This window comes from Anser cygnoides, chromosome 8, assembly GCF_040182565.1.
Source record: "Anser cygnoides isolate HZ-2024a breed goose chromosome 8, Taihu_goose_T2T_genome, whole genome shotgun sequence".
In the NCBI taxonomy this organism is placed as follows: Eukaryota; Metazoa; Chordata; class Aves; order Anseriformes; family Anatidae; genus Anser; species Anser cygnoides.
Window position 1 is genome coordinate 18942230 of NC_089880.1, and position 13012 is coordinate 18955241.

The window sequence follows — 13012 nt, forward strand, 5'->3', positions numbered from 1 at the left end:
TCATGTTCCATGCTTAAACAGCGTCACATGAAGATAAAATGCAGTAACAAAACTTCTTAACCAGTATCTAAAACAGAGATGAAATGTCACTGCCGGGGCAGTACAAATGAGCTGTTTTCACTGTTTTTACTGTCTGTCTTATTCTCTCTAAATACTCAATCCAACTGCTTTCTAATTCACATTTAAACCTGACGGTCTTGATTAACTATTGAAGTTACTATTTTTTAGTCGAGTTTTTTTTTTTTTTAATTTGCTTTTTACCAGGAGTATAGAACCCTGATTCTAAGTTGAACTGAGCTGATCTAAGTAACCAAAAAACTCCTCCAATATTTCTGAGTCTTCTAGGTTACACACATTTCCAGAGGCCTGGGCAAATTGGCACATAGTGTTTATACAAAAGGGAGGAGGGAGTAGAAGAGGAGTATTTTTGTGAAACAGGGTTGTTGCATTCAGACACAAACCCACTTCCACACTTCTCCCTGTGCGTTGTCCACCTGCTGCAACACAAACTCAGCTATATGGTCCCTCATTTTGCTCCCTCCTGCTGCAATCCAGCAGTATAAGACAATGCAACATTACATTTAAATCAGAAACCAGTGCCATTGAAGAGGCTTCCCCCCACTTTTCATACAATTCAACTGCTGCAAAGTCAGGGGCGTCCTCAACGTACTGAGTATTGCAGAGTGTTTATAGAGAGGCAGCTGGATTATAGCAATCAATTGAAAATGTGAAAAGAACATCATGAGATGAGTGCAAGCCTGCCAAATCCAAGGCATTTGTTGCTGCCTTATCAGCAGATCAACTGCTGATACAGCAGTTACAACTGCTGATTGTTTCTTTATTAAAGGTACTTGTGGGTGCAGCAGTAAATACAACAGTGGTCTCCAGTACTCACCAGCAACCTTCAATAGTGATGAAACTCTTGCACGGAGATTAAGGGCTGCTTACAGTCATCATGGTGGCCCCCTTGGGCTCTCCAGGTGTTTGATGTTAGTCATGTTCCCCAAATTTACAGTGTCTACTAGCTAATGCTATTCTGGGAGGAAACTGAACATACAGCTGGGATCCAAACATCACTAAATCCAACAATTCCCTAATTATAGGGGCTAAGCAAAAAAAGGGCTTAATGACATTGTTACATTAGTATATTTAAGGAACACAGCCTTTCTCAACACCAATTAAAGCTACTTGTTAAATCTGCCTGCCCATTATTCCCATGGAGACTGCCCTCGCAGGCTGCCAGTGAGCTAATGACAGCCACTGCCCTCTGCAAGCCCCTAGGGGAAGCTGCCGTTGCAACCGAGCAACTTCAGGGTGCATGCAGGGGTGAAGGTGTGTGAAGGCCTCCAGCGAGATGGAGTGCAACAAGGATGGGCTCTCCAGGCTGATGTCCCCAGGCACCAAGTCCTCTTGCTCTGTTAGAAGGCCGAAGACAATCCTATGCAATCGTCCCCGAGGTGGAGGTGAGAGTAGAGCAGACCCTCCTCAATAACTGCTCCGTTCAGCCTGCTTCCTGCTGAGCCACATACGGTTACACTCTTCACATGCACACTTAGAGCCAATTTACTTCCCACATTACTTTTGAGCCAAAACCCATTCCTGGAAGGGAAGGAACTGCTGTTTTGACTTGGAAGTAAATAGGAAAGGAGACAAAGGGAGATGTTTTTCTGGTCCTGCTCAGTCTCAGCCTCCAAATTTTCAATAATTTAGGGTTACTGCATAGAATATTGGCATAAGAAAATGATAAATAAGGTTGTAGTTTCCCTGGATTCACATAAAGCAGGACCCTCTGCTTTTCAAATAACTGTTATTGTTTACTTTAGTAAGACAGCGTATGGAGGAAGAGCGTTACAGGTAACAGACCAATTAAATGCTGATTTTTGAAAATAGGAGCTGGTAAGGGACACGGTAGAAAGTGAATACATTGAAAAAAGCAGGAAAGGGTCATTCAGCAAGTAACTACTGATAGTGAGGGCCTAAGGTGACATTTTGCCTGGGCCATCCCTATGCAGGAGTGATGCGTGAGTAGCTACTCCCTTCACTACAGCTGCTGAGCCTTGTCCTGTAATTGTAAGTGAAGAGAACTTCCTACTAACTGATAACAACAAAGCGGAGCACATTAGAACAAACTGCTTTAAAGGGAACAATTGAACACAAAGATAGGAGAGATCAGTAAGCAGAACTGTTTTCTCTGGGTTGAGAAAGTGACCTTGGAGGACAGGCCCAAGCACAGCCTTCATGCTTCGCTGGCGGTTGCCTTACACGCTGTGTGTGTGGCACTTAGTGTGATACTTGGGTGCAAAGAGAACGTGCTATGCACTGTGCGCGTACAGCTTCAGAAGAGAAAATGGTCAAGAGGCAGGACAGTAAACAGGAGGACCTCGGCTGCAGCATGTCTCTGTTCTTGTGCTGGCTGGCAGTAGGGCAGGGGAGCTGACTGCTGCTTTGCTCCTTCGAGCTGCCTCTAGGAGAGGGAGGACACTTTCTAAATTGCTCATTCAGTGTGAAAGCAAGGAGACCTGCAGCATCGAGGCCATTGTCACTCTCACATCCAGTATCAGCTGAGCAGACAGACACCTGGCAGCTTAACCACCACCCAAAGCACAGCACTGGCTTTTAAACTGGACTCCTGCATAGCTCTGCCACTATTAGAACTGCAGCATTGACATGGTATCCAGCGATGCCCATCAGCTGCTTCCTCATCTCAACAGCAGCTGTGTTTTCTGCAAGAGGAATGGTAGCTAAAAATAATCTGGCTTTGACTTCTTCTTTCAGACCCTCCATTCTCTTTTTAAAAGCTTTTTTCTCTCCCAGAAAGAGCAAGGAGAATGTAACAGACAAAACCAGGACAGTCACCTGCACAAAGGGAATGGCAGCATTAGAAAGCTCAGAGAACACTAGGAAACTACAATAAAGATCAGGGACAGTTAAAAAAAAAAAAAAAAAAGTACAGTTCCGAGTAACATCCTCTAAATTGCCTTTCATGCCTGCAGTGAGCTTTCTGTTATGCCTCTGCTTGCATGAACGAGTTAGCAGTGCTGATCAAAAGAGGAGTACAATCTGGATGTTTTTGAATCTAATTCATTTGCACAGTAAAATGCATTAAAAAGAAAGCACAGTACTCAGTAATCACCAAATGAGCCCTCACAGCTGTACAGTGAAGATTTTTACTTCCTAATGGAATGAACATCTTTTACTTTCAATTCTACATCATCCACAGATCTCCGAAATGCGTCAATCACACCCCAAAAATGCAAATGTAGAAAAAGAGAATATTCAGTTCATCTTTCAGTAACGTAGCATTATGTATTTCACTCCAACAATAATTCCACAAATACAGGGCCGGTAGGAATCTCCAGACTGCTACAGGCAGCTGCTTCACATAATCCTTTTCATAAACTGATCTAATTCTTCATTAAAATATTTAGGAGTTTCATGTATAATTTTTCAGTTGCAGCCTCTAACCAGCCTGATACAGACTGTACCTGAATACGCCCCAGGGCAGGGATGATTCTCTCTATTTGAATGAAGTCTTCCAGAAGATCACTACTCTCAGCAGGTATCGATCACTACTCTCAGTAGGTATCCCTGGATGCTACCAAACCATAAACAATTAAGTTGCAAGCAAAATTCAGGCTGCAACTTACAAATCTGTTGCTAAAAACAGATCGATACCTACAGTACACAGCACAGTACAAGGGAAAAGAAGAGAAACAGCTAATGCACCCCAGTATCCTATCATGCATCTAAAATTCTAAATACGTATTTTGTACAGCATAAAGGTTAGAAACTATACAAGAAAGCATGCTGCTGTACGGTGTAGGCATCATACCACATACTGTGCGCTCTACCCGTAGTGCAGATATACACATGGTGTTATCCCCTCTCAAACCTCAATACCAGAAATCACAAGCAGCTCCCTTACCACTGCAGCATCCACAGCCACCTTGCACTTGGCCAAATCAGAAGCGAAGGCAGGTCCACCACTGGGTGGGGCGCTTTTGCTGTCCCCACCGGGCTGAAATCACTACACTCTTTACTACTTTCTCCCTTCTGAGCTGCATCCCCTCACCATTGCCTCCCACACCATTTCCACTTAAACCACGCTCTCCTGGTAATTTCCTCCTTCCCAAGTTCTTTTGCTCAGCCTCGACCCCCCGGCCCATTTTAGGGGTCAACACAAAGCTCTCTGGGCCAGGGAAGATGGGGAGCCTGGACAGTGCTTAGCACCACCTGTGGGTCATCTTCCAGGCACTGCGGGGTGATTCACCCTGCTGTACCAGTGCCAAGCGTGGCACCTCTGCACCACTGACAGCTCTAGACAAGGGGAACGAAAGCTCGGATGTTACTGGTGAACATGACCAGTGCTTCAAATTCTCTCCTTCAGCAGTATATAACACTGGATAAGAAAAAGCAAAAATAATGAAATCTTTAAGTATCTTGGTAGGTGGTATTAAAAGCAATCAGAAGAGCATTAAATATTAAGTAGTTTTCTGTATAATTTTAATGGGGGAATGGAAAAAGACAAGTGCTCCAGTATACCACAACAAAGAAACGGAGAAAGTAAAACAAAAAATCGGTAAAGTAAACTGAATCCAAACATAAGCAATGCTTTATTGGGATATAGCAAGCAACCTATCAAATAGGGAACTGGTACAAACAGTTTGAACAAGACTCTCTTTTAACAGAGATGTATGGTGACAAGACAGCTTCTTTCAGTTTTTAAAACAAGTATTCAAACCGTTAAGTAAAGCATTAAAAGAAAATAATCAACCATTACAACACCAATGACAGACAATATTAAAAATGTGCAGAATTTCACTTTTTTTTTTTTACAAACTTCTGCATAATGTTAGAAAACAAGTTATCATAAATTAAAAAAAAAAGAATAAAATGATTTTTTTTGTTTGCAAAGCAACACAAACTTTTAAAAATCAACTATACTTTACATAGAACTACTATTAAAAACAAGTGAAAACAAGCTGAAAATTTGAAGGACAGCAAAAAATACACAACCCAGTTTCACTTGTCAGCAATGCCTTCTGCTATCGAAGGGGTTATGTTAGTTTTATGTACAGCTTTAAACATTGCAGCATACCACAAATAAACCTTAATAAGGTCAAAATAGGACCCTCTGCAAAAAAGGGTGAGTTGGCAAGTGTCAGTCCCATCCCAGAATTACAAGTAGTAATAATTTTAGTAGGTCTTTAATGTAAAACAAAACCTACTTCTATTGGTTTCTCTTTCCCAAAGATGCATGTAAACTTTATTTTTATATATATATATTTTTTTTTGGTATTTTAATTTACGAAATCAACAACACGTCTGGCTCAGAAATGAGAATGACATACCTCCCTTTTGTTCTGGATATAGTGATATAGCTATCTCAACATGCTCACTGACAAATCCTAAAAGAGAAAATCATGTACTATGTAAAAAATACACACCACCTCTCTCAGTTCAGACTCAGTATATAGTATATTGCCAACTCTATCCAATAGGATATATATCTTAATTTGGTTTAAATTCTTAATATATTCTCTCTTTACAAAGTTCCATCACATGAAACCAAATTGCTTATATACTGTTTGAGGCACAACATGACCCCAATTAGACAATTTGCTATAAAGAGTTGTTCTTTAGATGTTGTGTCTGTAGAGGTTTTACGTGATATTCATAGATTTTCAGCGCAGGCCCCAGTTTTAATGAAAGTCCAGTCAGTACATCATTTCTTGTCATCAACAGTAACGATTTGCCATCAATTTCCTATAAGAAGAATTAAAGAATTGATAAAGACAATATACAAATCAAACAGTTGAGAACAATCATGCAACAAATGGAAGACTATTACAGAGGATCAATGAGAAAACAAATAATAGCCTTTAATTTCCTGAAACAATGTTTATAGCTGCTAAATTCTGCTGTCTGGTTTTTCAAGTGCTCACCTGTGCTGACTAAAGCATAAATGCTAGTTAGTTAAGCACAAAATCCAAATCAACCTCATTTCAAAATTCCCTCCTTGTACATCTGTTTAAAATTAATAGGTACATGTACAGCTTGCCTAATTAACAGCCATTAAGGGAAGGATACATTTATGGAGAAGGCAGTGAAATGCATTTCAGAATTACCACTGACAGCAACCTGCAAGTTTGGACTAGTCAGTATCTGCAAATAACTTCAGGTGCCTGCTTTAAAGAGCCAACTTCTTATGCTTCCTGTGGGGGAAAAAACATTCCTGCAATCAAAAATTTGAAAAAGGTCTAACTGCAGACCTCAACACTCTGAGGGAACATTTCCTCCACTTACATCAAAAAAGGATAAAAGCAGCAGCATCCCAGACTGGGTCTCGATGACCTCTAAGTTCCACTTTTAAATCATATATATACAGATATATTTTTCCTCTCAAACCTTGACTTTCTGACCTACTTAGATTAGAAATCCTATAAGTTTTGTGTTTTTTTCTTCTTCCACCTCAAAACCTTGTCATATGTTTGCAAGTTCACTGTAAATCATCTTTTCATGGGTCAAAAAGCAGACGGAAGAATCCACACCTCACAACTCCCTTCTTCATTTTAGACAAACGACCATCCTTTTACTTACGCAGTCCTACAGCTCAACTGCAGTGCACTACCCAGGAGACATGACCTACACCTACAGGGCAGTGACTGGTGTCTCACAACACCGCCAGACCCCACAGGGTCATCACAGCCCAAAGAAATCTTCAACCTTATGGCGTACTCCTGCACTGGACTTCACTTCATTGCCATCTTTTCTACCGTTAATAAAATTTATAGATTTTCAGTTTGGTATCAATAGCCAGCAACAAGTTCAGATGCCTGCATACACTGTTGTTGTCCATGATTATATACTGCCAAAATTGTGTATTTTTGTAAGTAATATACACTATACATTAACTTATCCCACTGCAGTATCTTCCTTACAAATATTAAATGTTGTATTCAGAATGTCACAGATCACACCCTTGGTTACAACTGAACATGAAAAAAAAAAAAAAGGAAGACGTATTAGAGTTCAGCAGTAATTTGTCCATTGATCTCTCTCATGATTTGATAAATTTTAAAAATACTAAATACAAGAAAAAAGCACAAAATAGTCAAACATCAGCTGAAAGTGAAATTTCTGTAAAATCTCACTGAGAGATACAACTGCTAATCCCTACCGAGGAGCACAGTGTGACAGCATATCTAAAAAATAAGGATTCCAGTAACTTTTTACCCAATTATAGCAGGTGCCTCCTTCCAATTACTGCTGAAAATGTTAATGGTTAAAAAGAATTTCTATTTTTTCATTTTCATTTGTCACAATTCTTTTTATGGGAATTCTGACACCACTGAGTATTTTGCTCATTGATATGACTGCTCTAGAGTTGCCTTTTCAACTGGTGTTCAATGACGCTATGGAGTAAGAACAGCTTTGGAGGGATCCAGATGAAATAAATCCAGTACCTGGAGCAGGACAAACTCCAAGAACAGACAGCATTTATTTCCCTTCCCTTCTTCTTCCACAAGGTTCCCTGTGGATTCAATAAATACTGGAACTAGGTCATCTAAGGCTTTCATTGAATAGAAAACTGATTCTCTATGCTTATCTGGGTATGTGTGAATATATATTCAAGTATATTACATCTCAGTGTTTACTGTAAGCTTTACTTCTTCCACCTCTTCTTGGTTTTCCCATTAAAACTGCTTCCATAGATTTGTTATCACCATTCTGATTTTTTTTTGGCATCAGGTAAGAATTTATATGCTTTGGAGAATCGTATAAATTTCTTCTTTGCTACTCTTCTATATTCTGCATTTTTTTCATGATGCAACTTCAATGCCAGCTTTCAGTATGCCTTTCTAGTGCCGTCTAGAGAGGCATCTCTCTGCATGCCAAGAGCTAACAACAAATCTCCGCTGTGCCAGGATGTTTCCTAGCAGATTTACCTGTTCTTGGAAAGCACTGGCTTGTTCTTCAAATCCAGCTGTTCTGAAATAATTCACAACATCAATAACAGCCCAGTCAGCAGGATCCGGAGGTCTTCCATTTTCTACTGAACTGCAAAGCACAAATCCAGACAAGTAATCACTAAATATCTATAGTATCTGCTGCTTCTTTACAGACAACCTATGTACATTCCCTCCTTCTCTGTAACTCCAGGAAAAGTACCTTTCAACACACCTCCCACCATTCCTATACAGAACAGGCACTCCTGTTCTGTTCCTCTGTACCTGTTCTGTACCTCTCTCCCTTCAGAAAAGAAGAAAGTACATGAATATTCACATCAGCCAAAGGTAGTCAGCCAGGACCTTTTCCTGTTGAGTGTGCTGCCTTTGCAGCTGGAGAACAAAGACTACCAGGTCTGAGGTACAGGGTCTTTCAAGACTGTAGGCTGTTCTCAACTACCAAGTATTTATATAGAATTGCAGTTTACAGTTTACTCTTTTCCAAGATGAGATTGTGCTTTCTTGTAACACGGATAGAAACTACTGGAAACCATCTTTACCTTGTAAAACAAGAAATGAGAGGTACCAGCAATTGCTCAATATAGAATATCCTCTAAAATTTCTTTTTGATTTATCTTTAGGCAAATCTAGGGACTTTCTAAATAACTATGAATCACACTGTATGCTGCAGTTGGCCTTTTAAAAGCAGCTTCTCTCACTTATCACATAAAACATACACATATTTCAGAGCAAGGAGCAAAAGGCCAGAGTTTCTTACTCTTGCTCATCACATAATGACTTGCTTCATGAATTGCTCCGCTGATTGGGAATAGAGAAAGGCAACACTCAGCAAAATTTAAAATGAGACTATCTGGCCAGCTTATCAGAGCAACACTTTTTTTTTTCTTTTTTTTTTTTTTTTTAAATCACAATGTCTTTCAATGAAGATTTTTGGTGTTGTACACATTCTGAGACCCAAGAAGTAAAATGCCGTGAAAAACAGCATAAAAAACCTACAGGTATTTGTGGAAGCAGCACTGTATTTAAACCTCTGCATTTCCCCCAATATGTAAACTACCACTTACTTAAAGATAAACAAACTAAATCCCCAAAGCCCACTATTAAATAAAATATCCTAGGAGATGTTGAATTTAATTATTCTTAAACAGCAAATGAAAGACTTGACCTGTAAAAAATACCTCCCAACTGTATTTTGCTTACTTCCCAAAGCATGTTCATTTCCAGCTAAATATAGTCCCTCCCACAATTCTGTATTTCAGCCCAAATGTACTGGTTTTCATAAAGCTCTTCTTTTACTGCTAGGGAACGTACAGCTTGGTCCAAACCCATCCCAGGCCCAACTGCAATGGCTTCTAGGGCACCACCTTAGTCATTAACTAATCTCAGGAAATAATTGCAAGTTCCTCCCTCAAGGAGTAGCATGGCATGTGGCAGACTGTTGGAGACTGGCTGGATTTTAACCCATCTACCCGCACAGATGCTCATTTGGCTTCTAGACAGCCTCCTCCTTGCCCTGCCGTTGTGCATGGCTGAATTCTTTAGACAAGAAAGGGGAATATATTACAGCCATGGCTCAGCCGTACACCAGCTTTTGCCAGGCATCCTGGATGCTGTAAAACCTTAAGAGGGCTGGCATTTTAGGCTTTATAACCAGATACTAGCTGTACGAGTAATGAATAAAGATTTGGCTTGTCTGCTTTTCACCACTGTCCCCGTGGCTTTATTGCCATCATGTGGCAGAAGCAGCAAGGCCTGAAAGGACATAGCTGTGAACAGATTTTATCCCATCTATTTATAACGACTTCAGGAAAGTGCCAAATACCTCCTTTGTAGATATGCACACACGCTATTATATACTTTCATTTAGAAACCACAGCTTCCGATCAGTTTAATTACAATCGCTATCGGTTTTAAAAAAACACCACTGCAATTAGTAGTTGAACCTTTATCACGCAAGCCTCAAGGGAAAACGATTAAATGTAAACGGTCCTTGCTTTGACTGCTGTCGCTCTCCCGCCTGCCACGGAGTCCTGGTTGTAGAAGAAAAACAGGTAACTGGAGGTGGCTTCTGAGGGACACATACAGTATAACCTACACACAGTCCCTAAATAGGGGAGTGCATTTTATATTGGTGGGGTGTAGCCAATGTCTCAAACGAAGAGGAAGGATACCAATATTAATGGCCACCAGCAGATCTTTTGATGCTGTGTCATAATCAGGTGTTTCAACAGCATTCTGAATTGACCATTATTATTACTATTGCTTATATCATTTAGTGCCAGGGAACCTAAGCCTGATTATCATGTTTTTGTGGAAGGCTCCTAGCAAAGAGATATGAAGAAGAACGAGGTGCAGCTTCGTAAAGTGTTGCAGTCTGAGAGGACAGATGATGAACTCTCTCTAGTTCCTTTCTTTGTGTTATAGATCACCACAGCATCTGTAAGCCTAACACAGCCCAGCTGATTTTTCCACACAGAAATGCACTTTTCAGGTCATAAATTAGATTAGGACTAATAATCCTAACTGAAAAACTGTTGACCTTCAGGAATATGGAAATGCCCTAAAACAGTTTCTATCCCTTAGTTTGCAGTCCACCACACTGAAGAAAATTGTAGAGCAATGCACACCATGTCTTCGTCTTATTTCCACCCTAGGTCTGTAGTAGTAACCTAGCAGTTTAGGGCTTCTTCAGCAAACAGTTTAAAATATCTGTTTTCAGAACTGAAACCAAAGACACATGCTGTTGCTACTACTTCTCAGCTCAGGGAGGCTGGGTAGTCAGCAGAGAAATGTGCACACCTCTTTCAAAGAGAAATAGAGGGGACATCTTCCACATGGAACGCTTCTCCCCATCAGGCATTGGTTCCGTAAAAGCCACTAGCTGGAAGTACAGAGACTCCCTCGGGCATCATTTCCTGCTTTGACTTTTGCAAGTCCTTCCTCAGGAGTTTCACCGTTTCAGTCACACTGGATGGTGAAAAGAGCTTCCCCCATAAAAACTGACAGATGAGCAAGGGTAGAGTATTGGTTACAGTGCTATCACTTGCTCTGATCTCTGGTTGAAATGAGAAATCAATGCAAAAACGGATACTCCCAACTTACTAGTTTCTGCATCTCTCCAGTGCTATACAGTCCTCCCACATACCACTTTTAATTACATCAATGCCTGAGACTCTTCAATTTCAAAGCAGAAATAAAAGTAATTGAGAATACAGAAGGTTTGAAACAAACAAAGATGGAGACTCCCCACCCTTGCCAACCACATTAAGTCAATGAAAAACTACAATGAAAACTGATGTGCTGTTTACATAAACTGAACACTATGGAATCACTTACTTTTTGACATCCAGAGAGCCATTTTCCTTGTTTTCCATGTCAACAGTTAGCATGGGGAGGAGATTTCTTCAGCAACTATCAACAGGAGGGGAAAAGCCATGTTTAATTATTGGTGGTTATGAAAAGCGCAACATAACGTTAACAGAAACAAGCAGTATAGAGACACAACTGTTTCCACCTGAGAGCAAAAGCACTGTCAAAGACTGCTTTCGTCAGAAGCCTGGCAAAGCTGGTAATAGCTAATGAGCTAGGAAAAGTTTACCTGTGGTTTTAACACAACAAATGTTTCATGCCTGAAAATTAAGGAAGGTAATACCACATTTGATTTTTTTTAAGCTGATAAAATTTTGATGTAAACTATACACAGCGAGATTGACCTGCAATACGTATACAGCTAGAGCCCATATGTGCTTACGATGCCTTCAGTCGCCCTGCTATACCGAGCATCCCGAATTGGTGTACAGTCCTATCCCTAGTGAGGTTTGAAATCCATGTCTTTGTTTTACAAACGGGCAACCTGAGGCACAGATGAGCATCGTGATTTCTACCCAAGTCACACATAAAGCTGGAAAGCCGAGTTACTGATCGAGTCCAAAACTCCTGAGGCCTAATTCCGTACCTTATCCGTAAGACCATCCTTCCTGCACTAGCACAGCTTCTTCTGTGGGTACGCTGAACTCTGAAAAGGAAAGGACCGTACAAAGGACACAGGAGACAATCCCGTTTGTTTCCCTCCTCGTGTCGTGCCGGAGTGCTTTCACTGCACAGCGTTTTCCACCGCTCCAAGGAACAGGCAGAAACGACCCCAGCCTTTCCTTTCTGTTCTCAGAGAAGACATTTCTATTTCAGAGAGCACCAAAGAACTAACCAAGGGCTCAGGACGCTCCTGCTGTCGCGCTAATGGACGCCGGCGAAATGTCACAGCGCTCGGGGAAGTACCCAACAGGGAAACCATGCTCTTCAGCCACAACTTTGCAAACACAGCCGATAGCAATCAACACCGCTCAACAAAAAAAAAGAAAAGAAAGGACCCTTTATTACACAGGCACCGGCGCAAAAAGCACCGAGAGGGCAGTGACGAACTGATGGCGGGGCTCTCCCGTGCCGCTGCCCGAGGAACTCGCCCGGTTCACCCGAGGTGACCGCGGGCTGACAGCCGCGGCCCCGCCGCCCACGGCTGCCCCCGCCCGGCCGGGGCTCCCCGCCCGCTCCCGGCCCGCGGGGGGCTCCCGGCGCTGCCCCGCTGCCGGCGGGGAGGGCTCCGCGCACCATTTTGGGAGCATCTTCCGAGCCCTCCCGCCGGCGTCGTCGGGGATCCCGGCCGGGGGAAGCGAACACGGAGACACCTACCTAGGAGCCACTAAACCAAAGCATCGCTACGCGCTGCTCCGGCCCGGCGGAGCACCCCCCACCCCCCCCGCCGCCCCCGGCCGCCCCCCCGCCGGCAGCGGGGCGCTGGGAGGCGGCTCCGGGTGACACCGGGCGGCGGCCCCGCCTGGCTCCCGGCCCGCCTCACGCCGCCGCCACACGCGGCCCGCAGCGGCCGCCGCCCGCGACATGGCGGCCGCGTTAAAGGCGCCGCGCCTACCCGCGGGCAGAAGAAGGGCTTCAAATTGCTGTCAGGAAGGAGTTCGGCGGCCTGCGGGGGGAACGGAGGGTGCTGGGCTTCCTCGGGAAGCGGAGCGTCGCGGGGTCGGGGTGGGGGA

At 42.6% G+C, this 13012-nt stretch overlaps 1 protein-coding gene across 5 annotated transcripts; it reads right to left on the reverse strand.

The window, feature by feature from the left end:
• Positions 1 to 4580: 4580 nt before the first annotated feature.
• Positions 4581 to 12814, reverse strand: SAMD13 (sterile alpha motif domain containing 13). Of its 5 annotated transcripts, XM_048058923.2 has the most exons (6): positions 12657 to 12814; positions 12175 to 12309; positions 11926 to 11985; positions 11307 to 11381; positions 7950 to 8061; positions 4581 to 5766 (listed from the first exon to the last, which is right to left on the reverse strand). In XM_048058923.2, exons 4-6 carry the CDS (start codon positions 11357 to 11359, stop codon positions 5623 to 5625), a joined length of 309 nt encoding a protein of 102 aa, XP_047914880.1. In that variant the 5' UTR covers positions 11360 to 11381; positions 11926 to 11985; positions 12175 to 12309; positions 12657 to 12814; the 3' UTR covers positions 4581 to 5622. The 5 variants fall into 5 exon arrangements, with proteins under 5 accessions (XP_047914880.1, XP_047914883.1, XP_066857842.1 ...); XM_048058926.2 differs by lacking the exon at positions 11926 to 11985; XM_067001741.1 differs by having other exon boundaries at positions 11926 to 12309.
• Positions 12815 to 13012: the final 198 nt, after the last annotated feature.